Raw genomic sequence first — 27,445 nt, 5'->3', positions numbered from 1 at the left:
TGACAAAGGCCCAAAGCCTCAGCCCTGTGGCAAAGAACTGATCAAGAGTGATGCCTTCCCGGGCTTCCCTGGTGGCGCAGTGGTTGAGAGTCCGCCTGCTGATGCAGGGGATGCGGGTTCGTGCCCCGGTCCGGGAAGATCCCACATGCCGCGGAGTGGCTGGGCCCGTGAGCCATGGCCGCTGAGCCTGCGCGTCCGGAGCCTGTGCTCCGCAACGGGAGAGGCCACAACAGTGAGAGGCTCGTGTACCGCAAAAAAAAACCAACAAAACAAAACAAACAAAAAAAAGAGTGATGCCTTCCCATCTGAATCTGAGGGCCTCAAGGTAACCATCATTTAGTTGAGAAGCAAGGGCATGGGGGTGATACAGTTATATAATAAATGAAGCCTGACAATAATGTCTAAGAAAAAACTTTGGGATTAGCCATTGGTATAATGAACTTAATGGAAGAAAACAGAAGAGAATCCTACTAAGTTGTTGACAGAAATGTACGGCCTAAGACATCATGAGCCTGGACTTTTAAAAGAGTCTATACGAGCCTTTAAAAACCTCAGGCAACTAAACAGAGGGCAGAAAAAGCTGTACACGCCCTCGCCCTCGTAAAGATGGCAGACTCCCCAGCAACGCTTCAAATGTTGCCATGGAGACTGAAGGACAGGATGAACCTGGCAGCACAGAGCCAGGGGCCATGCAGACAATTAACAAAAGACTCCCTCTCAGAGAGCAGAATCAAGGCCCAGTGGAGAAAGTTCTCCCACTCCCTGGCATGGGGCCTTCACATTGCCTACCCACTGGCTTCCAGGACTGCTTTGAACCTGGAGATGCACGTGACTATGGTGAATCTCCTATTTCACCCTGTTCAAAGGGGAGTTTTTAGTCTTGTGTCATCCTGTCTCTGCTCCATCACTGAAAATTGGGAGGGGCTAAGGAGGAGGTAAATAACTTATTCCTTCTTAGTTCATAAGTCACAGAAGCTCATTTAGTAAGGATCGTTAAACCGGGATCCTCATTTAGACAGAAAGGAGAAAAGCCATCTGCAATGACTGCAAGGGCCGCATGGTGTCCCCTTGCTGGGGGGGCGGCGGGCGGTGAGGTTTCCAGATGTGAGAGGAAAAGAGAACCAGGATTTGGAGACCACTAGGGGGAGCTCTGGTAGAAACTGGTTGCTGTTCACCAAACGGAGGTCTTTTCCTCCCTCATACCCAGCTAAGAGAATTTCCCAGCCTCCCTTGCAGCTTCCTGTGGCCATGTGACTCAACCCTGGCGAATGGGATGTGGGCAGAAGTGAGGTCAGCCACTTCCAGCTCTGATCCTTGAACAGCCCCTAGGAAGTCTTCTGCTCTCTCTTTTCCACTCTCCGCTGGCTGGGTGTCAAAGGCCAGGGCACCCTTGGAAGCCACATGCTAAAGGTGACAGGGCCTTTGTCAGCCTGAGTCCCGGGACGGCAATGTAAGGCAGAGCATCCCCTCCATCCGAGCGGTGCCTTAGGGTAAGCGGCAGTAAACGGAGGGGGAAGTGAACTTCACCCCGCAGAGAACCACACTTCTGATGTTCTAAGCACTGATATCTCAGAATACCTCTTAGATCCTTAGCATCACCGTAAACACAGGAACTTAATAAAAGCTAGCATGTTCTAAGGGGGGACAACCGTAAACATTCCAGTTTAATGTGGCTGGGTGAGTAATCTACGGGGCAAACATGGGATATTGTGTAGCCATTAGAAATAATAAAGTAAAGCAATATTTACTGACATGAAAACGTTTCTGTGCTGTACTAATAAATGGGAAAAAATAGATTAGAAAACAAGGGGACATAATCCTACCTCTGTAGCACTGCATATGTGTATAACACAGGCCTGAAAACCCTCCAGAAGGATGCTCACTAAAGCTTTCACAGTGAGGAAGGTGAGGCTTCAGTGATCACTTCTTCTACCGTGTATTTTTCAGGCTTGCTTGATTTTTTATAATGCCTATGTTTTGTCTTTTATATAAAAACAATAAAGCTACGTTTGGACATTAACCATAATATTTTTCCTCCAGTTGACCTTATAATGTCCCTTTCATTTCCATTAAGAGATTCTTCCCATCCCCTTTGCTCTGGAATTTCCTAAAAACATTACTTCAAAGAAGTCAGAAAATGTATGGGGGTGAGAAACCTCCCGTCGCAAGACAATGACAATCTCATCTAGACTCACAGCTCATCGGCACGTTTCACCGTACATCTGTTTCCATCAGTTTATAAGAAGTGACATGGTATAAGCTTCCTGGACTCTACCTCCCTAATCCCGGGACATTGGGCTGACCTTGTACACTGACCGCTGTCCTCCAGGAGAGGAGGAGGGGCCAGTGCAACCTAAGGCCCTGTCCTAAAGGCCCCGGTCTGACTTGAACAGGAACCAGTGAGGGGAGGGAAGGAGATGCAGCAGGTGCCACCAGCAGGCTCTGCAACCTTTCTCACAGTCACACAACTACGGGTGTGTCTGCCACTGAGCCAACTGCCTGCCCCCCAGCCCGGGCGAAAGAACAACCCTCTGAGTATACGGACCTGTATACAATCTGTTGTGAAGATTGTGGAGAAGGTACCATGGTTATGATGCTCACCAGTGGGGTTTAGGTCATAGGTGACTAGACCCTTACCAAATGGCTGTAAAGGCAGGGTTTTGAGCAGAGGTGTGAGCTGGGCGAACTAGAGTTTTAGGAAAATTAATCTGACTATAATGACAGCATGATTAGAAAGAGGCTAGAGGCTGAAAACCTACTGTAAAGGCTACGGCAGTAATGCTGACATGTGTGAAGACGGAAACAGGAAGGAAGAGATCCCGGGGAGTAGACTCAGCCCTAAGCACCCAACAGATCCACAGAGACCACACACAAAGTGCAGGAAAACTGAGACCACTCCAGGTATGCCAAACAGAGGACGTTTAATACAGGGAGTTGGTCACAAAGGTATGGAAAGAACTGGAAGAGCACAAAGAAGAAGGAGAGCTAGAAGGGATAATAGCTAGAGGTCGGACACTGATGCTCCGGGCTGCATCCCTGAGGCTGCTCAATCCGCTGGACTGTCGCAGAGCCCGTGCCCATTGGTTCTGGAGCCTGGGGAAAGGGCTTACCCGTCGGGGCTGCTGGAGCCCAAATCACCCATCCTTGCCTGCAACTGCCCCACTGTAAAACTCGAATCAGGAAGTTTTCTCTCCCTCCTGCCTCTGGTCTCCCACCACTGCCTCCAGTCAGCAGAATTTAACAGGAAGGGAGCTGGCAATGGAGCCAGGGATGTGTCTGACTCCCAGCCCCAGCAGTAAAGTACAAAGCACCGAAGGATGGGTGAGAGGCCAAGAGTCAATAACCAGCACCCAGCTGACACTCTTACCCATTCTTTCCCAACCTGTGTTAACAAGTGTGCATTCCAAAGATAGCAGATGTAGAGAATGGGCTTGAGGACACGGGGAGGGGGAGGGGGAGGGGGAAGGGTAAGCTGGGACAAAGTGAGAGAGTGGCACGGACATATATACACTACCAAATGTAAAACAGATAGCTAGTGGGAAGCAGCCGCATAGCACAGGGAGATCAGCTCGGTGCTTTGTGACCACCTAGAGGGGTGGAATAGGGAGGGTGGGAAGGAGGTGCAAGAGGGAGGGGATATGGGGACATGTATATATATAGCTGATTCACTTTGTTACATACCAGAAACTAACACACCACTGTAAAGCAATTATACTCCAATAAAGATGTTAAAAAAAAATGTGCGTTCCAGAGGACAGGTGCAAGGCAGTGGTGATGAGGGGGCCTTGGAAGGCAGGAAATTATAGCCCTTGGCCTCAAGGAAAATTCTAGAGAAAATTTAGAATTGAGGAAATAGCAAAATTGCTCCTCTGACTATGGTAATCATATCATTGAAATAAAAGTGAAGTGACCAAGCTGGAGCCAGGTAAAGCATGCGATGCACGCCCTCCCTCCAGAAGGGTCTGTCTGCTACACTAATAATAGCATCTTTCTTTTGTCCACAGGGCTGCAGCTACCACATACGGTGCCACTGTGCAAATTTTTTAAAAGGTACCCTCTCTGGGGTGATGAACTATAAAAAGATGTTCCCTCTGGGAGGATAAATTAGAAAAAGGTGGCCCCTCTGAGCTGATGAATTGGAAGAAGGCACGCCTTCCTCAGCACCAGGGCCCGGCCGGGGGTCAGCCCCACTCACCCCTGGGCCCGCACGTGTACTCCTGGCTGGACATGGCCCGCACAGCTCTAGGCCGCAGCCCACCTGTTCTAATCTAGTATTTTCTAAGCCCTTTGCGTGTGTCTCATATAATCCTCACAACGGTTCTCTGAAATAAGCACTATTATTGCCCAGTTTACAGCCGAAGAGAAATTAAATGACTTGTTCCTGGTCATATACCTGGTAAGTGACAGAACTGCTGGTAGAAATTTGAAATCTAATGTTAGCCCCATTGAGGGCCTACGATGGGGCAGAGGCCGGGCTCAGACCTTTACTCATATGACCACAGTTGATTCTCAGAATGTTACCAAGTCCAAGCTTGCTCTGTTCACCGCACGACAGGCCAATAAATCGGGAGACGAGGCGTTGAGGCAAGGAATACGATCTTATTTGGAAAGCCTGCAGACCGAGAAGACGGCAGACGAGTGTCTCTGAAAAACCATCTTATCGGGGTCTGGATGCCAGTTTCTTTTATAGCACAGAGAGGGGGAGGGGGTGAGGAAATAAAGTAAAAAGGCCATAAGTTTTGTAAATATCCCCTGGAATAGCCAGCCTCGGGCAGGGGGTGTGTTAATTTCTTCTTTCTTGCAGCCATGCACAGGTGGACAGGGGCCGGATGTTGCCCTGAACAAAGGCACTTTGGTTTAACCTTCAGGCAGAGGAGCAGGGTTCCCTGAGGCGGACCATTACGTATAGACAGTATCGTTTTAGTGAACCAAAGCAGCGGAAAGCAAAGGTTAAAGAAAAAAAAACAGATCCAACATGGAGTCAGATTTGGCTCTTCCCTGTTACAAGAACAGCATGCAGTGGCCCTGACTACCTTCGGTTCACCAGTCGAGCCCTCTCTGCAGGGGGAACCTGGGCCCCAGGCCTGGGGGAAGAGCCCAGCCTGCATGCTTGTGTGCCCAGCATGTGTGCACCACCTCGGCCACGAAGAACGGCATCCTTTCATTTATTTATTTTCTGTTCAAGTTACCACCTCCCTCAAAGGAGGCCGAAGCACCGTCAGCTCTGATAGGACAACGAGACTGCAGAGGAATATCGGAAGCTGGGACTTCCTGTGGGTTTTTCTCCTGGTGAAACAAAAAGCCCCTTTGACTCTGGTTCCTTTGGGGTTCCAGGGAACAAGCTGGCATTATCTTTGCACTGAAGGGCCTTTGACTCCTATAGTCCCTGCAGACAATGCGGAAAGAACACCCAGAGGATTAGCCAACTAGAATGCCAAGTCCCCAGCCTCACAGTCGTTCTTCCTCAGTGAAAACAGCTCACAAGTGACAGCTCCAGAAATTTACAGGGAGCTGGTGAGGTTTGGTGGCAGAGCAAGCAGCCGGGTCCCCCTTTGTCCCTGCCTGCACTCAGGTTGGGTTCACTTCCATAACGGTCTTATTAAATAAGCGTGGACTGTGACGATTTCTCCCCTGCAGCCAAAACACCTGAGAAGCCAAGGGAGAGGCCAAACTCCATGCTTAGAGAGAAAGGCATGGCAGGCGTGCTGCTGAGCTGAGCCTCTTCTAAGGTTAGAATGCCCTCTTTGGGTGTGAGATGATACCAGCAAGAGCGGGGAATTTTCTGCAACAGGAGAGGCGAACTATCAGAGGGGATTCCAAGAAACCAAAATCCAATCAGTGGAGCATCTTACAGAGAGAATGGAGAATGTACATTTCATGTAGATGAAAATTTTATAAAGACAAACCCAAAATTAAATTACACCTAGAAAAAGCAAAGATCGACTGGCTCTAGAACCAGAATTCCAGAATTCCCTTCCCAGAGCCAGCCCCCAAGTGCTCTGTTACACCACCTTCACTCTCCGTGATCATTTGCTATCGATCAGCCACGTGAAGCTTCCTCATCACCAGCAGCCCTCGAGTGCTCACAGCCCAAGACAGCAACATAAGGAGCCAAAGGCATCGCCCACCCTGGCTGTCGATGGGGGTGGACATTTAAGGGGGCACCTTGACAGTTCCAACCCCTCTTCCTTCCAGCTTACCAATGACAGCAGTTGTCTATGGCTCCCTCCAAGACAGGCAGGGGCTCTGGAGCCCGGGAGGATTAGAGGGTGGAGCGTCATTTGCCCTCGGGCTGCAAAATGTGGCCCCCAAGGATTGATCCAAGAAGCAGCAGCAACAAGAGCAGAGTCAAAGCCAGTGGAAGGCAGTCTACACAACCCGGCCCTCCCAAAGGGCGAGGCAGGGCTTCCCTGGTGGCGCAGTGGTTGAGAGTCCGCCTGCCGATGCAGGGGACACGGGTTCGTGCCCCGGTCTGGGAAGATCCCACATGCCGCGGAGCGGCTGGGCCCGTGAGCCATGGCTACTGAGCCTGCGCATCCGGAGCCTGTGCTCTGCAAGGGGAGAGGCCACAACAGTGAGAGGCCCGCCTACCGCAAAAAAAAAAAAAAAAAAAAAAAAAAAAAAAAAAAAAGGGCGAGGCAAAGCCCAAGAATCCAGGTGTCAGACCAAGGACCAAACACCAGCCAGGCCTGGTGGGCACACCGTCTTGGAAGCTGAGCACGGGAGCACCCCCCCCCGACCCCGCAGAGCAGACCGCCTGCCAGCGCTGCTTTGTAGAAGAACCAGTCTGCACTCCTGCGCCGGCAGCGTGCTGAAGCCCAACTGAGCAGCACACCTTCCGTGGGGTCCTGCTCCCCCTCCCCTGCAACGCCGCCTCCGTCCCTGGGCTCACCCCTTATGCAGGCTGGGCTTGTGTCTCTCAACAAAGGCAGCATATCGGGGGCCCATCTCGGGAAGAGCAGAGATAATACAACAGCCACTGAGGCTAAGAACTGGAAATGCAGCAGGAGAAAATGAGGGGAAGGGGAGGAGAAGAAGCAAAACAAGTACAACAACGATTAAGTACAAGCTCGTGATGCATCATCGAAAATTCCAAACTCCAGAAGTCCCTGTTGAGAACCGCGAGCTTCCCCTCATGCATCCTGCAGGAATCTGCAAGCCCTCGTGTGCACAGACGTAAAGCGATGGAGAGTCTATCCATCCCACTGAGTTAAGGGCACGAGCATCTATTTTGCTGCAGAAACACTAATGCGATTCAGATAAGGGATCAGGGACCTGGATTAGGGTGTGAGGGACAAGCTATAAGGCAAACTGAGATCACAGGCAGGATTGATGTTAGAGGAGATATTAGCGAGTTTACCATCAAGACAATGCTTTACACCTAAACAGTACAGATTACGATGCGCTCATATAAATGATCGGATTAGACCTTTACCACAATTCTACACTGTGGGCTGACAAGGAAGGACACTAAGATTCAGAGAGATTAAAGGACTTGCCCAGAGTCCTGACCCTGATCCTATCCATCCGGCCACTCGGCCAGTCACAGTTAACCATCACTTAGCCACATCAATGACAAGTAATTGATCACAATTTAAAAGAAATCTGCCACCCACCTCTGCACTTCCATTAAAAGGTGCATTGGTCGATGTTTCAGAAATTCACAGTACATCTTGATACGTGATGAACATCCTGGGTGATAGGCTCTGGAGGGGCAGGGGCAGTGCCAAAGGTCAGCTTGGGGTGCTGCAGTCCCCACATGCTTCCTGGGTCCTCTAAAGCCACTCCAAACTAAAATCATCAGGGCGTGCTTTGATATGGGCAGCTGACATTTTTCTCTTATGCAATGTGTGAATGGCAGAGCCTTTAGAAATTTTCACCATTTGCATTGATCTTGAACAGGCAGTGTGTTCAAGACTGTGTTTGCATGCAAAAGCAACTTTAAGACATGTGCCCTACCTTGCCTTTCCTAACCCAGCTGCTGCCTGAGGCTCCCATGCCACATTTCAGGAGCCACCACCGGTTGGGAAGCAATTCCCCTGCGCGCCACGGTGGTCAAATTACAATGTTAGTTTAAACCCATGCAATTCGGTAAGTCTCTATTCCTACCACGGGTCTAACACAAATGATAAGAAGATAAATAAGACAAGAAATTCAGCCCAGACTAATGCAAAGACATATCCAAAAGAGTGTGTTTCTCTCCACTAAATTTCTGGTTGACTCACCCCTTCCTGGCTCTGTAATAATGAATAATTATTCATTGTATTGGGAAAGGCAGTCTCCTAATTTGGATAGGATATTGTTTTTTTAAAAGGGTCTTATGCTCCTTAAAAAGCAGAATACAATTTTAAAAGCAGAGTCAATATAAATGTACCCCAATATCAGCCTAAGATAAATAACCCCTTTGGGATATCTCATTTTATTTTCACTGAGCCCTACTCCACCTCAGCAAACTGGGAAAAACAGGAGCAATATCAATACCTTTCCTTATATATCACCTTATGCTTTTCAAAAAAGTTTCAAAAACATTCCAGTATTTATTGGAATGAATGTACTTAGATAATCCCAAATCCTAAAGTCAAGAAAATATAACAGTTGGATTAAAATGACAGAATTTGTCCATTTTTCCGTTCAAATGACTATTTGAGTCAAGTAGAGGAGGACACACAAAAGCTGCCCTGTCGGGAAATAGTTCAGAACTCATCCTACAATCCCCAAAGCCAATTAGGCAGCTGGGTAGAGGATGAGGTCATGAGTGTGGGATCAGCGTGTTTGGCCCCCACCAGCTGCGGGCCTCCCAGCCGCTGCGAATGTGAGTGAAATTGACTAAATGGTAACACCACGGCCAGGAAATTAACAGAGTGTCTATAGATGGACTAGTCTCTCTCTTCCTATATGAAGAGCAGCACATTTTATATACAAGTGTGGAAATCAATACTTGCCTAAATTATCTTCAAAATTGTTATACCCAGCAGTAAACACTGCAATCGATAAATTCTAAATTACAGGATTCCTTCTTTCTTCCTCCACTCACCTACCTATCTATCCATCCATCCTATATTCACTGGGTACCTACTAGGTGCTGCTTACTTCTTGATAATGTTGGTGTATCCCAATTGCCATTCTGATGAAACAGCATCCAGAAACTTCAAAAAATTCTCTTTTTTCCCCTGGACCATGGCTTCTCAAGGGTATGGACAACAATCTACACATTTTTTTTTAAATCTAAAGAGCCACCACGGTATCCGGCAATGTGATTTGTGCGTTTCAATAAACTTTTGAACTGAGATGAACTTCTGGAACTCTTGCTTGGTTTCGAAAGACATAAAAATAACAAGACAGGGCCTCCCTGGTGGCGCAGTGGTTGAGAGTCCGCCTGCCGATGCAGGGGATACAGGTTCGTGCCCCGGTCCGGGAGGATCCCATATGCCGCGGAGCGGCTGGGCCCGTGAGCCATGGCCGCTGAGCCTGCGCATCCGGAGCCTGTGCTCCGCAACGGGAGAGGCCACAACAGTGAGAGGCCCGCATACCGCAAAAAAAAAAAAATAAAAAAAAAATAAAAATAACAAGACGGAGTTAATCCACACACGGGATTGCTCAATCTAAAATATAATAAATCGTTTAGTTCAACTCAGTCAGAGTGGAATAAACCATGAATGTACTACATACATGAGGGGAAAGGCGATAAACCAGAGAGCTTCCTTGAGTTGAAGGGGTTTACATGGGAGTTGGGAAGGCAGGTTAAATACACAACAAACTGTAACAGAAGAAGTGGAAAAAAGTAGATGATCCCAGAGGACCAGAGAAGGCTGGGAAGTATTACTGGCAAGATGTGTAGAGACTGGGGGCAAAGAGGACAGATTCCATCATGTTCTTGGTGGACAGAATAAAGTGTGCAGTAAAAGGGCCAGAGTGTCCATTTTAGGGATTTAGTGGCCTGTTTATGGAAGGCCTGGAAAGGAATGCTAAGAATTTGCTTGCAGGACAATAATGAGTCTTTGCACGGGGGAACAGTGACCTAATCAGATCTCTGCTTTAGGAAGATTATCCTGGCAGCAGCATGCAGGCTTGACTGTCAGGAGGTACTGAGCAGAGAAACACTGACACAATCAAGTGTCAGGACTGGGAAGACACAGGAAGGACTGAGATGCCTTTGGAAGAAGCGTCCTAATAGTGGCTGCGAAAATCTGAGGGTTGCCTTAAATCACCCAGAAAGAGCACCAGGCTTCGTTAGATCTCCCCTTTCGACTGGATGGTCCTTGTGGACAATCTGATACATCTTTAAACACCCTGCTGGGTACACCACAGTGCCGTGCATACAGTAGGCGCCAAATAAATGTTCCTGAACGGATAAATACAACGGAATGAATAAATGGATAAATTAGTGTCTCTTCTATGAGAGAATTCTATAACCAGAGGAAAACAAAAGCACTGATAAGAGTCAAGCAAATTTGAGGCCCCAGATTTACTTTTTGAATTGAATGAAGATTATCTATACCCAAGGTCAGCTGTCTCACATTTCACTATGGCTATAATGAAAGCATCAAGGAAATATTAATAAATTGTACGGAGTTGAGACCTTACCAGTTCTCATCACCAGAAAAAAAAACAACTTTGTAACTTTCTAAGGTGAGGAATGTTAACTAGACGTACTGTGATGATCATTGCACAATGTATACAAATACCGAATCATTATGTCCTGCACCTGAAACTAATATAATGTTAGTGTCAATTACACCCTAATTAAAAAAAAAGAACTGTACTGAGGTACACAAACCTTTTTTCAGCAGAGGATCGATAATCACAAAACAGCTTTCACAAGTCTATGCTTCCAGTGTATGAGAAACAGAGCCCCCATTTATCTCTCTTTACTTTTTTTCTTATTCCACTGCTGTGAAATTGTCCTCCTTTGCCTATCAGTATTTTAGTAAGATGAGATATGCTTCCATTTATAAATGCAAAACACATACATTCTCCTGTGTCAAAAATAGAGCCTAGGGCTTCCCTGGTGGCGCAGTGGTTGAGAGTCCGCCTGCCGATGCAGGGGACACGGGTTTGTGCCCCGGTCCAGGAGGATATCACATGCCGCGGAGCGGCTGGGCCCATGAGCCATGGCCACTGAGCCTGCGCGTCCGGAGCCTGTGCTCCGCAACGGGAGAGGCCACAGCAGTGGGAGGCCCGCGTACCTCAAAAAAAAAAAAAAAAAGTGATACCCTACTCATTTGTGGCTCTGTTTCTAATTCTGGGCCAAGAAGGCCCTCTAAATGTTGCATGAATGACTAATGAGTTAATGAACAATGGATTCTTACAGATCACTGACAATGTGAAAAAAGTAACCGTTCAGAATTTTAAGTGTTTAAGAGCCATGATAGCTGAAAAATAAATAAGGAGTTGGTTTCAATTCATTTAATATTTCTTAAGTAGAGGGGAATTATGCAGAACTACCGGAGTGAAGCATGCTTATGGAAACAGCTCCAAGGAAGATAAGAGGACCCAAATCCTAACACTCACTCTGCTGCTCTCACCCACTTCCCACACCTATAAACTGAGCAGGCCAGACCCCCTGATCTCTACTGTCTCTCACAACCATCAGGACTCTGATGTGACTCATCCCTGCAGACAGCTGTACCCCACCTCCAGGAGTTTCCTGTCTTAACTGCATTTCTCTGAGAGTTCAAAGCCATCTGCAAATAAAGGCTAAAAGTCCTACCATGGCAGGCAAATGCAGGGGTTGAACAGGTAGGATTATATCCATGTATTTTCAGGATGAGCGCAAGGCAACATGTTTGGCAAATTAACCTGAAGTTGACTGAAAATAAGAATCTAGGGCTATTTATTTCAATTACCTCATTTGAGATCAGGCCCCCTACACCTACGGTTACCATTATAAGGACCAAATATATATTTCTCAGCAGCTGCACTTGTCCGTGCCTCACCGGCCAGAACTCAACAGATTTGACCACCTGATCGTTTGAAGCTTCTTCCAGCAATAAATTCTGTGATTCTGTTTTATAAGACCCGAAGACCAAGAAGCGACCCTAGTGATCTCAGGAAGCCTATCTCTACCGTCCACTTCTGAGCCATGACAGGAGGCAAGTGGCCAAAAGGAAGGAGGGCCAGATGAAAGGAAGCAGACAGAAAACCGATGGTCATGTCAGCAGCTGAGCACACCATGTGGGCCCCTGACTGCCTTCCAAAGCCAAATAGAAATACCATGTCACTCACTGGTCAGCCACAGTTCTCCTTTCCCCCTACCACTGGTATGAAAAAATGGGATGCTGATGGTGAAGTCTGTGCTCAAAGAAGCAGCTGGTAAACTCTGATTTCAAGAGGAAATGGATTCAGAATGGTCAAAGCATCTGTGGCAAGTATTTCCTAAATTGCATGATTGTTGCACGAAAGATACTTGCTAAGGAATTTTCACCACAGTCATTAAAATCGAGAACAACAAGAGAAGATTCCCAAGGGCTAAAAGGCTTACATTACTAAATGGTGCTGGCTGGAAAGTGGCACAGCTATGCCAGAGAGGACCAGCCCCAGCCCCAGGGTGGCTGCCCAGGGCATCTCTGGAAGCAGTGCTCTCTGCTGGCTTTGCATGAGAACCCGGCATATAAGCTGAATTAGTATCATCATCATCAAAAAGATTATTCTAATTCTGGTCTAATGATCCTAATCTAAAAATTTTATACTCAGAAACTTTGTTCTGTGCTGGTCTTTAGATCTTATTATTTAAAGGTCACCCCTGTATCCTCTCTTCACTCTGAAGATCTTTCATCAAACTCTGACCAAAATCACAATAAAATTCAAACATTAACAATTTAATCGCTAATCCTTCTTCGACCACAATTTAAGAATTTTTTTTAAAAGGAAAAGTTTTAATGAACATAATAAATGTGGGCTTTTTTTCTAATGTCTTAATGTTTGCGCAATGAGCTACTGTTATTTTTGTCATCTCATGAAACAATAATAGTTTGCATGCAGTTTTTTGGAAGTAGATATAAATTGATGAACATGGCACAGAAATGGCTTACAAGAAAAGAGACACCAAACTATTGGTCTGCATTGCTGGGATTGCGGTGGTTTTCAGTGTTCTTTTTCTTGTTTGTAGTTTTCTGTGCTTCCTGTAACGAGCACCCACTACTTTTGGAAAAAGAAAAAAGAATAAAAGAGGAAAAAAAGAATAAGGGAAACATTTGAATTAGGGATTGTTTCTGCAACACAGAAACCTGGCACTCACTCTCCCTCGGGTGCACAGACTTTGCCTGACGGTCCATTTCTGGGGGCATCTCAGGTGAACAGTGAGGTCCTTGCAGAAATGTCCTGGGTCCCAGCCCTGCCAGGTAACCATGACACCAAAAGCCTCAATCCCAGTTTACCCCTCTTGTGCCATCCTAAGGGTCCTGGCAAATTCATGTTAAAATAAAACATTCATGCAGACTCTATTTAGTTTTGAGATCTCTGATGAGTTCTTTCTTTTTCCTTTTTCTCAAAGTGTTTTTTCAACCCTCTATTATTTAAGGGGATTTCTGATGAGTTCTTGTGATACGTTTTTTGAAGGTTTTAGTACATTTTTTCTCTGCAAATTTTCACTGCTTATTTTTACAAGAAGACAGCTTAAAATGGGATTTTCTTTTACATAGGGATGAAAACAATTAAGATTATTTCAAAGTCTCTTCTGCCAGGGCTAACAATTCACTCATATTTTGGAGTCTATAAATATGCAGGGTATATTATTATCAATTGTTCTAACACAGGTCTGCTCTGAACTACAGTTCGTCTGCATAATGTCAGTTTGGCCAGTGGTTGAGAACACAGCTGTGAAAGGCACCCACACCAGGGTTCTAATCCTAGCTGTACCCTCAACAGCCACGTGACCTTTGGAAAGAAGCAGGGTGACCCTGCATCTCAGCTTTGTACAGGGAGAGGATTGTAAGTATCTACCTTACAACAGTCTGGGGCGGATTTCATCAGAGCAATTCCTGATAGACTGCCTGGCATACCGTAAGCGGTAAAAAAAAAAAAATTGCAGATGTTCTTATTCCTCTTGGTAGCAGTGATGTCTTATATCGTGCTGTGACTCGTATGCTTCAAGGAGCTCTCAGATCTTTTACTTCATTTGAGTCTCAGGCAGCTCTATCAGTCCAAAAAGTTACTGTCCCCATTTTATCTTTTTTGTAAACAGATGAGGAAACTGAGGCTCAAGATCACGGAGCTTAGAAAGCAGCTCCAGGCCTCTTTTTGCTCAGTGCCAGGTCTCAACTGACCCTCAAAAGACTTCATGTGCCATGCCTGAACTTAATAAGATTAAATTTCCTTAAAAAAAACTCTGCTATTCATACTTTAATCAAATCAAACTGGTTTTTCTACACCACTCCAAATTAATTAGGTTTTGCTTAGTGAAAAGAGCAACTAAGGTTATTATTTAGAGCTTACTGTGTATCTCAGCTCTGGGCTGGGGGTTCACATCCACGGCCACATTTTTTTTTTTTTTTTTTTGGTACGCGGGCCTCTCACTGTTGTGGCCTCTCCCGCTGAGGCCTCTCCCGTTGCGGAGCACAGGCTCCGGACGCGCAGGCTCAGCGGCCATGGCTCATGGGCCCAGCCCCTCCGCGGCATGTGGGATCTTCCCGGACCGGGGCACGAACCCGTGTCCCCTGCATCGGCAGGCGGACTCTCAATCACTGCACCACCAGGGAAATCCCACGGCCACATTTGAACCCATAGGGACCCTATGAGGTAGCACTGTCATTGTCCCCACCTCATAAATGGGGCAACTGAGGCACAACTAAGTCCAGGATTGAGATGCAGGCTGACTGCCTCATACCCCAGCTCTTAAGACTCTGGTATTGTACAAATCGCATTTGCCCAACTGACCATACGTTTTGCAAAGTGCTTTCACACACAGCAAGTCTATGGGACCTGACTGGGGGGTGGGAGTGGAGGAGGGGATGGGTTAGCAGTGTCTCTTCTACATTCGAAGAAATCAAGGCTCAGAGATGTTAAAGGACTTGTCAAAGTTGCCCGGCCCTCTTCTGGCGCAGCAAGGACACATACTCCCGGACTCCAAACCTCATTCTCTTCCCAAAGTCTCAAATTCCTTTCCATGTATTTTAAAAGTGAGGATGGTAGGAGACGTCCTGCCGTTCCTGAAAAGCAACTGTGCACTTAATGGCCTTAGTGTCAACCCTGAGTGTTGACAGCGTGACCCGTACTCGGGGCGGTGGAAGCTGAGGGATCGCTCCGAGCCGGGCGTGGGCGTCACTACTGCCGAGGAAACCTGAGGAAAAACTGCTCGCCGAGCAGCCACTTGGGGCGGTGCCAGCACCACGTTCCTCAACCCACCCCAACCTCCAGGTGCCCGATGGGGTGGAAGCCGAGACTCGGCCCGGGGTCGGGACGCGGTCTCGGCACCGGGCGCCCCCTGTCCCGCGGGTGCGCGGGTGAGGGCGAACGGCGACCCGAGGCTCGGACGGCGCAGTCCCCGGGCGCATCCAAACCCGAGCGCGCCCCGGCCGCCTTCCTCGGCCACCGGGACCCGCCCGGGCGGGTCCGACCGGCGCTGCTGCCAAAACTGCGGCTCCCGGGATCTCAGCACGGTCTTTGGGGAGGACCCGGCGCGACATCGATCCCAGCGCGGCGCGCCACGCGCCCTGCCTCAGTTCCCCTCACCTCGCAAGGATGCATAAACCCGATGTTAACAGCGGCGCAGCCCGGACCTGCACGATTTCCAGACGGAAGAGCGCACCCTCCCCGCCGGACCCCCGCCCCGACCCGCCGGGCCGCCGTGACAGCACCCCTACCTGCGCGGTGGCCCCCGCCGCCACCGGCCGGGGCGCCCTGGGGACCCCCGCCCAGCATGCGCCCCGCCGGTTCCTCCCGCTCCGCCTCCTCCGCCTCCAGCTCCGCGGCGGCCGGCGGGCTCCGTGCGCCCCGAGGCCCGCGGCGGGCGAAGCGAGCGGCCGCGCCGGACGGGAAGTGGGGAGGGGGCTGGCGAGGAAGGGGAGGCTCCTTCCTCCTCCCGGGCCGCGCGGGTGGTTTCCTCCCCAGCCTCGGCCCTGGCACGCGCGCGCGCACACACACACACGCACACAAGCACGCGCACACACGCACACATACATACGCACACAAGTACGCACACGCACACACGCACACGCGAGCGGCTGGGGCGGGCGGGGCCGGCGGGCCCACAGCCTGCGTCCCGGACCTCGGGAAGTTTGCTTTTCGCTCTCGCCCGTTTGCCGGACGAAAACGAGAGGGGAAGTGCGGTGGGGAGAACCGGTGTTCGGAGAAGGAGAAACTGGGAGGCCTTCCTGGGGCGGGGCGGGTCCACGAGGGTGCCTCGCAGACACTAATTAGGGAAGTGACCAAAGGGTTGATGGAAGAGATGGAGGGGAGGAGAGGGGCGGGGGGAGGAGAACGAGGGGAGACGACAGACCACACTGGGAAAGAGGGGGACGAGCAGTTCAACATGAAATGAGGATCCAACTATTCTGGCAGCACTGGACTCGTCCCAGATCCCCCTCTCCACTTCGGGCAGCCATCCCAGGACACAGCTGCGATCCGTGCCGAGCTCGACTCCCCTCCTCTTCGGTTCCTTCAAGGGGGCTCCTGGAGCATCCCTGACGCCGCACCTGTCAGACACGGTTCTTGCCCTTAAGGGGCTCCCCTCCAGCGGGGAAGAGAAATATGTGCGTATAAAACTAAATAACAGCATGCAGTGGAATATGCCACGAGCCAGAGGTTTGACACAAAACATTGCAGAAGTTGGGGTAAGAGGGAGTGTCGTGAAGAAGGATTCAAAAGGCTCTCTGGAGGAAGGGAAAGGATCTTGCTAGAACTACAGGAGGGTCAAGGTCCTTCACGAGATAAGAACCGTGTGAGTGAAAACGCCTGGATGTGCTTAGGAGTCTGAGAGTTGTGGGACGGAATGAATATGAGCGTGAATGTGAAGCATGTGGGAAGATGGTGGAAGGAACAAAAAAGTTGGATCAAGCTGAATTTAACGGTGTAGACCACGGAGCAGACATCTGGACTCAATGCTGTGGTTTGAGAGATTAGAAAAAAGCTGTTTGTTTAGCTAGTTGACAGAAACATGGGGCAAGAGGTGACCTACACTAAATGAAGTGGAAATACCAGAACTGCCCTGGTATACTGGAAAGGCATTATCTAAAGGCTTAGGGAGGTTGAAGTATTAGAGTGGATTTATCACATATGACCTGCTTACTCACTCCAAGAGGGTCCAGAGGGCACACCATTCACCGTGACTCTGAAAAATAACTTTGTGACCCAGCATCGTTGGTCAGCTCTTCTCTGTAGGTCAGAAATTATAGTGGGAACTATGCCACTGCAGTGTGGGTCCTTAAATGCAGTGAGGATAATTGGGCCCCAGAGTAGCTGGGGCCACATGGTGGCAATGAATCACCAAAGGCAGCGTGGGCACGGTTTCTGTAATGGACAGCAGAGTCAAAGCAGCAACCGGAAGAGTCTGACCGCCACAAACCTATGGCACTGGCTGGTTAATCATGGGGTTCTTCGATGAGAATGCTAGTAAATTCTTATTTGATCTATATGAGCAGAAAAGTTCTAGGTCAAGGGAACAAAAGCCGAACTTTAATTACCAAAACAGAGAGACTCCATCAATTCCCAGACTTGCGTCAGTTTGCAGACCCAAAACTCCTTGAACGAAAGAGATGTCTGTCTCTTCCAGGAAAGACCTCGCAACGCTGCCAGAAAATATATACTATTAATCTTTCTTCAGCCTTCCCCGAAGGGACATAGGGCCTTTTACTCGGGTGGCTGTGCACTGGGGGAAAGGAAATAATCAGACTTTTCAGGAATTACTGGACACTGGCTCTGAACTGACCCTGAATCCAGGAGACCCAGAACATCATTGCAGTCCACTAGTCCAAGTAGGGGCTCATGGAGGTCAGGTAATCAATGGAGTTTTAGCTCAGGTCCATCTCCTGGTGGGTCTCTGCACTCATCCTCGTGTTATTTCTCCAGTTTTGGAATGCATCATTAGAATGATACTCAGCAATTGGCAGGATCCCCACAATGGCTCTGGGACCTGTGGAGTGAGGGCTGTTTTGGTAGGAAAGGCCAAGTGGAAGCCACTACAAACTGCCTCTGCCTTCGAAAAGAGTTAACCAAAGGCAAGACTGCATTCGTGGAAAGATGGCCAAGATTAGTGCCTCCATCAAGGACTTGAAAGATGCAGGGGTGGTGATTCCCAGCACCTCTCCATTCAACATGCCCATGTGGCCTGTGCAGAAGACAGATGGGTCTTGGAGAATGACAGTGGATTATCCTAAATTTAAGGACATGCTGATTCCCCCTGCAGCTGCTATACCAGCTGTAACATCACTGTTTAAGCAAATTCATACATCTGCTAGTATCTGGTATGCAGCTATTGGTCTGGGAAACGTTTTTTCTCCATACCTGTTAGTAAAGACCACCAGGGCAGCTTTCTTTCAGCTGGCAAAACCAGCGGTGCAGCGAAGACTGCCCTACCTCAGGTATAGATCAGTTCTCCAGCCCTACATCATCATTTGGTCAAGCAGGCACCCTATCGCCTTTCTCTTCCGGAAGACTTCACACTGGTCCATTCCACTGATGATGTTACGCCGATTGGACCTAGTGAGTGGGAAAGACTAGCTATTCTAGGCTTATCGGTGAGACATTTGTATGCCAGAGCATGGAAGATAAATCTGACAAAAATTCTGGAGCCTTCCATCTCACTGGGATTTCTAGAGGTCCGGTGGTATAGGTGAAAGATAAGTTGTTGTATTTGGCCCTTTCTATGACCGGAAAAGAGACACAACACCCAATGGTCCTCTTTGGGTTTGGGAAGCAACATATTCCTTATTTGAGGGGTACTACTCAAGTCCATTTACCAAAGGACCTGAAAAGCTGCCAGTTTTGAGTGGAGCCCAGAACAAAAGAAGACTCTGCACCACGTCCAGGCTGCCCTGTGAGCTTCCCTCTGCCATCTGAGCCACATGATCCCACAGATCCAGTGGTCAGTGGTGGTAGCTGCTGGTGGAGGCTGGGTCAGACCCCTATGGGGGGGTCATATCACAGACCCTGAAGATTACAGAGCAAAGTCCTGCCATCCTCTGTGGATAAGTACTCTCATTTTGAGAAACAGCCTTTTACTTACTGCTGGGCCTTAGTACTAACTGAACGTTTAACCGTGGGCCACCACCTCGCCGTGCAAGCTGAGCTGTCCTTCATGAACTGGGTGCCGTCTGACCCACAGGCATGAATCTGGGCATGCACAGCAGCACTCCATCATCAAATGGAAGTGGTGCATATGAGATGCGGCTCAAGCAGACCTGGAAGGCACAAGTAAGTTACATGAGGAAGGGGCCCAAATGCCCAACGTCCCCACACCAACGTCCCCACTACCTTCTCTCTCACAGCCTGTACCTGCGGCCTCATGGCCAGTTCCCTAGGATCAGCTGACTGAGGAAGAGAAAACTTGGGCCTACTTTCCAGATGGTCCTGCATAATATTCAGGTACCACCCAAAAGTAGACAGCAGCTGTAGCACAGCCCCTTCTGGGATATCCCCAAAGGACAGTGGTGAAGGAAAATCCACCCAGTGGGCAGACCTTTGAGCAGTGAACCTTGTTGTTCAGTTTGCTTGAAAGGAGAAATGGCCAGAAGAACAAGTATATGCCAATTCTGGGACTGTGGCCAATGGTTTGGCTGGATGATCAGGGATTTGAAAGGAACATGATTGGAAAATTGGTGACAAGGAGATCTGAGGAAGAGGTATACAGATAGACCTCTCTGAATGGGCAAAAAACTCGAAGATACTGTGTCACAAACAGATGCTCTGGTCTCAAGAGAGGAGGATTGTAATCCTCAAGTGGATAGGATGTTGCTGTTCTGTGGGTACCAGTCAGCCTCCTTCTCCAGCTACGCCTGACATTGTCCAATAGGCTGATGAGCAAAGCGATCATGGTGGCAGGGCTGGAAGTTATCCATGAGCTCAGCAATACAGACTTCCACTCACCAAGGCCAACCTGACCACGGCCACCGCTGAGGGTCCAAGCTGCCAGCAGCAGGACCAACAACATGGCAGCCTTCCCCAGGGTGACCAGCCCGTTTGCTACTTGGTGGAAGGTTGATTAGGTTAGACCACTTCCATCATGGGAGGGGCAGCATTTTGTTCTTACTGGAGTTGATAATTACACTGAATACAGATTTCCTTTTCCTGAACACAATGCTTCTGCTGAAACTACCATCCATGGACTCATAAAATGCCTTATGCACACAGCATTGCTTCTGATCAAGGAACTCACTTCACAGCAAATGAACCCACACTCACAGAATTCACTAGTCTAACCATGTTCCCTATCATCCTGATGCAGCTGGCTTGATAGAACAGTGGAATGGCGTTTTGAAGACTCAGTTACAGCACCACTAGGTAGCAGTACCTTGCAGATCTGAGCAGGGTTCTCCAGGAAGCTCTCTGTGGATGCTCTGAATCAGTGTCCAATATATGGTGCTATTTCTCCCATGGCCAGATTCATGGGTCCAAAGAATCAAGGGATGGAAATGAGAGTGGCATCTCTCACTATTAGCCTTAGAGATCCACTAGCAAAAGTTTTGCCTTCTATTCCCACAACCTTATGTTCAGCTGGCCTAGAGGTGTTAGTTCCAAAGGGGAGAATGGTTTCACCAAGAAAAACAACAATTATGCCATTTAACTGGAAGTTAAGATTGACACCTGGCAGCTTTGGGTGCCTTGTGTCTCTGAATCAACAGGCAAAGAAGGGACTTATGGTGTTGACTGGAGCGATTGATCCTCACTACCAAGGGGACATTGGACCGCCATGCCACAGTGCAGGTGAGGAAGCGAATGTCTGGAATATAGGAGATCCCTCAGGGCACCTCTTAGTATTTCCATGCCCTGTGACTAAAGTCCATGGAAAACTATAACAACCTAGTTCAGGGAGGACTACTAATGGCCCAGTCCTTTCCACAATGAAGGTTTGGGTCACCCCAGCAGGTAAATAACCACGACCAGCTGAGGTGCTTCCTGAAGGCAAAGGGAGTGATTAGTTAAAGGAGGTAGTTACAAATACCAGCTCCAACCAGGTGACCAGTTACATAACTGAAAACTGTAATTGACATGAGAATCTCTTCCTTATTTTGTTATGACTCTGTTTATACATGGATAAGAAAGGGAGAAGACAAAGATACGTGATGTATTATTTTATATTTATCTTTGTTCTCTTCCTTATCCACTTATATAACATAAGATGTACTAATAATAATTAAATTTACAACAAAGCATTTAAGTCCGAGGACATGAAGGGGAAGACTGAACATCACCCAAGGACTATGCGTCTTCTTCTGGGGAGAAGGTTAGCGAGTTTCGGGTTATAGTCAGGGCAGTTGTGTCATGTTAAGTGGAAGTACTTTGCTACTGTCTTTATTTGGAGGATATGAATGGCTTAAGGAGATGCCAGGCCAACAAGAGTTGGACTGTGATGTAGGTCTTATGTGTCAGCTGGGCCAGGCTATTAAATCAACCGAGCCATTTAATCAAACTCTAATTTAGGTGTTCCTGTGGAGGTACTTTTGTAGATGTGGTTATATCTACAATCAGCTGACTTGAAGTAAAGGAGATGACCCTTCATAATGTGGGTGTGTCTCATCCAATCAGCTGAAGTCCCTAAGAGTGAAAACCGAGGTTTCCTGAAGAAGAAAAAAATTCTCTCTCAGGACAGAAACCTCAAATCCTGAGTTTCCAGCCTGCCCACCTGCCCTACAGATTTCAGAATTGCCAGCCCTGACAAGTGCACGTGCCAATTCCTTACAATAAATCTCCGTCTTCTGTCTGTTATCTGTCTAGCCATCCATCCATCCATCCCTGTGGTCCTCCCTTGTCTGCTCCCCCGCTTTGGGTCTCCTTCTTTGGTTTCTCCTTTCTCCCCATCCCTTCTTTGAATCTTCCCCAGCATCGCATCCTTGGCCTTCCTCTTTTGTTGAGCATCCCTCATCCTCCACCTGACTATCGTATCCACTTCCAAGGTTTCAACTACTCTGATACGACCTCGACTGGCATCTTTCACAGCAACCTCTCTCCCAAACTCGATTCGTATATCCAACCTAGTGGCTCTGCTGGTCTCCCAAATGTAGTATCTCCAAAAGGATTCTCACTGCCCTCTCCTGCCCATTCCCCAAACTGCTGCTTTCCCAGCGTTAACTTTTTTCTGAAGGTAGCTTTACTCTCCCCTTGACCCCTCCTCTCAGACTGGAAACCCGGGAGACAATGCTATAGACTCCTCCACCTCACCCTTGGTGCTCACTGCATCCTGTCCATTCTACCCCAGAACTGTCCTTTGTGTCCATCTGCTGCTCTCCATCCCCGCTACCCCTAATTGTATTTTCAACTGCTGCCTGAACGTCACCGCTTGGTTATCTAAGAAGCCATTCAAACCACCCAAGTTCAGAGTTGTTCTCATCAGCTCCCCCTCAACCCTACACTTCCAACTGTGCTCCCCACCTCACCTCACCTGCTGGCCCTACCATCCCTCTAATCAGCCCAGCAGCACAGTTTGGAAGGCATTCTACACGTGGTTAGGAGCACAGGTTCTGCCCTCAGATAAATGCTCTCATATCTAAGCCCCTGTACTTCTTAGTCTTAAACCTTGGTAAGCTATTTAACTTTGCTAATCTTCAATTTGCTCATCTTCAAAACAGAATTAATGATGGGATGTACCACATCAGGTGGTTGTGAGAGGGTCTGATGTATGGTCTGGGGTGGGGAGTAAACACTGGGTTTTTTTTAAGTCCCCGAGGTGATGCTAAAGTCCAGTCAGGGACTTCCCTGGTGGCGCAGTGGTTAAGAATCCACCTGCCAATGCAGGGGACACGGGTTCGAGCCCTGGTCCAGGAAGATCCCACGTGCCACAGAGCAACTAAGCCCGCGAGCCACAACTACTGAGCCCACGTGCCGCAACTACTGAAGCCCTCCTGCCTAGAGCCTGTGCTCCACAAGTGAAGCCACCGCAGTGAGAAGCCCACGCACCACAATGAAGAGTAGTCCCCGCTCGCCGCAACTAGAGAAAGCCTGCGCACACAGCAATGAAGACCCAACGCAGCCAAAAAGTAAATAAATAAGAAAAAAAAATTTAAGTGCAGTCAGGGTTAAGAGCACTGATGTAATGGTAGTATAGATGGGTCTGTGGAAGATGCAGAAAGACCAGTTAGGAAAGAGACAACAGTCCAGGTAGGAGATCGTGAACATTTGCAATGAGCATAGAGAAGAGAGACCACGTTCACGAAGCAAAATTTTGTAAAACTTGGTAACTGGATGCTGAGGGTAGCTGAGAGGAAGGCATCTAAGATGACTCCAGTTTCTAACTCAGTTGACCGGGCTGAGCGGATGGTGGTACCATAAAGCTGTGGTTCCCAAATATGTTTGTTCACTATAATCACTTAGGAAATTTTAATATTTTTTCCTAGTCTTATATCTTACCTACTGTGCAGGATTGTATATTCCTAGTCTATCAAAGACTTGTGTACAGGAGTGTTCTGTCGTCAACTCGATTATTCTGGGAACTCTGTTCTGCACATGACTTTCCCTGGATAGTTACCCGTTATCCTTGGCCAAAAGTGTGATACCTGGGAAGAGGCAGTGAAGCAGCAGCCATCTGGCTTGAAAGGTCATTGTTGGTCAGCCGCAGCAGAGACAGATGCAGAGGTGCTGGCCAGTTCTGGCTTGTCCTTGCTCTTCCCCGTCTAATGCCTGGGTATTCTTCCCAACTACTAATCCTGCCAGCCAACAGAATCCCCAGGCTCGCCACCAGATACTTCTCTGGGCACTCATGGACATAAAGCGGCATCAACCTTCCATAGACTTCTATATCAACCCCTTCACAGCCCTGTTCTAACAGCCAGACATGCATAGCTTCCCGGTTTCCTGCACACGCCAACTCCTTCACCCATGCCACAGCTTCACCCTTTCTCCCACAGCTGTGTGAACTCTGGTTCCTATAATATATTCCTTGTTCCACAGCACTCATGGAGCTTCTGCTTCTCCAAGTAAATCCTCACTTACAAACCTACTGATTTCAAATCTCTGGCACAGATACTGCAGAAATCTTCCTTTACTGTTCTCATTCCCACACAATGCTGAATTCGTTAGGGCTCTTTGTTTACAACTAACCAAAACCAATATACTCTAACTTTAGTAAAAAGAAAGTTGGGGGACTTCCCTGGCCATCCAGTGGTTAGGGCTCTGCACTTCCACTGCAGGGGGCCCAGCGTTCGATCACTGGTCAGGGGACTAAGATCCTGCAAGCCGGCCATGTGGAAAGCCTGACCCTCGTGGAGCCAGTTCTGAATCTCTACGACTGAGATCCCGAATAGGTCAGGAGCCCCGTCACTGCCATCAAGAGTAGCCAAGCAAGTGGGCCCACACACGAGCATAGTCCCTGGAAAGCACCTCTGAACACAGGGGAAGGGACAGGGTGGGGACCACTGTGAGATGGACAGCCAACCCAAAATGTGTCTACTTCAAATGTTGTGGTGAGGCTCAGGCACCAAGGATCCCGCTGCCTATGAGCAAACAAGTGACACCTTTAGTTTCCCTTTGCTTTTAATGTTGTTTCCATCGTGGCTATTACCTAGCAGTGTTTGCGATGGATGTCAGTCTGGATACTGAGATATGTAAAGGGCGTCTTACAGGAAGAATAACTGAGAGCAAAGGATGACTGGATAATTGGTCTAGGAATATTTTTTAATTTAAGTTTTTGGAAAATTTTTCCTCGTCAATACTACCAGACTCTTCAGCAGAGCAGAGATGGAGTAGCATCATTGATGCCAATGCAATCTGAGGCTGTAGCCCAAGAGCCCCGGCTCCGCTAAGAGAATCAGCAGTACTTCTGCTATATTGAAATTACACATACCTACAGATTGCACTGACGTAGACAACGAACATTAAATACTGCAGGTGTAAATGTATAGCAAAAAGCTAGGGCCTCAGAGGAAAAAAACTGTATGGCTCTTTTGCCAAAGCAGTGAATTTCAAAAATTGTGTTTAAGAATACAGGAGTCTCTTAGAAGTTTACTAATAATAGCTAATGTTTATTGGGCACTTACCACCAGCCAGACGCTGTTCGACGCAATTTAAACTTGTTAACCTTATGTCACCTTTGCAACAGCCCAATTATCACACCCATTTTCAGACTGGATAACTGAGGCAGAGAGTTTAGAACTTGCCCCAAATCACAGACGTAGTGAGTGGACGCGGAGGAATTTGAACCAGGCAACCTCACTGGAGAGTCCACATTCCTAACCACGATGATATACTGTCTCTCACTAGACAAAAATGACATTTTCTGAGGCCTCAGAACAAACGACCACTCTCCTTTCATATACTGAGACACACTTAGGTAGTAAGTCTTCATACTGTTGCATTTTCATACGTAATATTCCCTCACCCCACCCTTCCCTTGGTTTCATTCCCAGAAGTGAGTCAGAGGAGAGAAGTTAGGACATGACAGTCTCCTATGTAATTAATGTCCCTTTGCATCTCCCCTTCTAGATTGTAAGCTCTTTGAGGGCAAATGTCATCCTTGTTCATCCTTGCATCCTCTGACCAGAAACTTATTAGACTGAATGTTCTAAATTGGGATTCTGACACTGGACAGGCTAGTGGATTTATTTCTCCCGTCTCCTGCAAATTATCTGAGCATGGCAGTGATGGACAGTCATGAGAATTCCTATCAGGTGACATAGCTGGAGTTAAATAGGAAATATTCTCATTGAGAACAAAAACAATGCTTAAACAATTCTGGGAAATTTAATTGTCTAAAGGAGATCTTTTCTTTAAAAAAAATAAACTTGAATGAATTGGAGAAAAGAAATCTATCTTCAGCTCAGGAAATAACATTAGACAACATGAAGCCCCTCATTTGTTAATGCCTGGAAGCAGGAAGTTGGCTCAGTTTCAAATACCATAAGATAAAGTCCATGCCAAAGGATGTTATCATAGTTTTAGGCTAAATATATAATATAAATAACCTTCCTTTTGCAATGCACATTGTCTGAAAGCTCTCACAGTGAGATAATACATGGGAAGTGTGGGCGCTCGTTCTAGACATGCCGTCCTGAGACACCCCAGCTGTGGCACATCGCCATCTGCCAGTGATCAGTGTCCACTGGAGAGCTGGCGTTCAGAATGGGCTTGTATGTCAAATGGCTAAAGCCATTCAGGAAAGCTACCTAATTTTATGCTTCATTAAGATCCGCCTCTCGGTGTCTCTCTAACCTGTTCTGGCCTCAGTTTCCCACGCACAATGTAGGAAGAGCTAACACCACTGACAAGAATCTCTCCACTCAGAGATTCGTTCACAAGTAAATTCTTCATTGAGGCGTGGTCTTCCCCTTGCTGCTTTCTGCCTTGAATAAATAGACGTTGTTCTCCATTAGAAATTCAGTAACTACACCGATTCCAACTTCCTCCGGGAAAGAGACACCTGCCCCCCGGCCCTCACTGCCTCTCACTAGATCAGTAGTCTCATGGTTCAGCCTCATCACCTGCTACATCCTCTCAACAGCTACCACCCTGCCCCCCGTCTCTTTCAGGTTGACTGTCTCGTGTGACCCTGGACAGATGGCACTGTTACTCTCAGAGTTCTCACACACAAGGGACAACATTAGCCACCATAGTAATACATGGCAACCTCACTGTCACTGAAAAGCTCAGCAACCCCAAGGCTTCTTTTTTCCGACTTTTAATCTTCCCTCCCAGTGATTAGGAGAACTTTGCTGACCGTCTCCGTGGCAAAACTGGTCTAATTCTCTCACGGCTTATTTCCATGTTGTCTGATCAGAACCCGTTCCTGGCTCACCTTTTCCTAATGGGAGAAAGGCAACCACCCTCCAAAACAGATACACACCAAAGCCTTCAGGAGCTTGTAACCCCCCATCAACCAGGCACATTCGTAGAGAACACAGCTCAGCAAATCTCAGGACGTCACTCAGCAGTTCCAAAGTGGACAACGTATAAGTGGACAATGGTCCAAAGTGACAAGGCAGCCTCATTCATAAAGTGCCCAAAGTTAGCCACCCCTAAAATGCTTTCCTAGATAACCCTTTGCTTGCATGTGTTTCACGATGAGTTCAGTAAATGTGTTCTTTAAACTTCTCTGGCAAACAGCATCAATGGTCACGTCTCTATAAGGCTGTTCCTGGGAAAGAAAGGCTCACATCATTTAGCTAATCTGAAATTTGAATCCAAGCATCGATAGAGGATTCTTTCTCCAATTAAATGTGTGTTTGGGGGAGGCAAATTGTTTTATTTCCTAGTTTCCTTCTTTGCAAACAAGAGGGAAACCAGATGAGTGGCTATCAGATGGTCAGAGTTTGCAAATGATGGGTAAAAAGTTAAGAAAAAATAAGATGGTCAGATATATAATATT

General features: G+C 47.9%; 1 protein-coding gene across 2 annotated transcripts in view; it reads right to left on the bottom strand.

Annotated features, from left to right (window-relative positions):
• DISC1 (DISC1 scaffold protein) overlaps positions 1-15,955 on the bottom strand; it is a 361,524-nt gene extending 345,569 nt beyond the window's left edge. For both annotated transcript variants that reach the window (XM_081223881.1, XM_081223879.1), the window contains exon 1: positions 15,801-15,955. In XM_081223881.1, coding sequence (XP_081080007.1) covers positions 15,801-15,858 — 58 coding nt within the window. In that variant the 5' untranslated portion in view covers positions 15,859-15,955. The remainder of the gene's footprint in view (positions 1-15,800) is intronic.
• Positions 15,956-27,445: the final 11,490 nt, after the last annotated feature.

Source organism: Mesoplodon bidens (genome assembly GCF_964165515.1).
Source record: "Mesoplodon bidens genome assembly, chromosome: 1".
NCBI lineage: Eukaryota > Metazoa > Chordata > Mammalia > Artiodactyla > Ziphiidae > Mesoplodon > Mesoplodon bidens.
The sequence above is the reverse complement of the archived record's forward strand: the minus strand, read 5'-3'. Positions and strand labels throughout refer to the sequence as shown.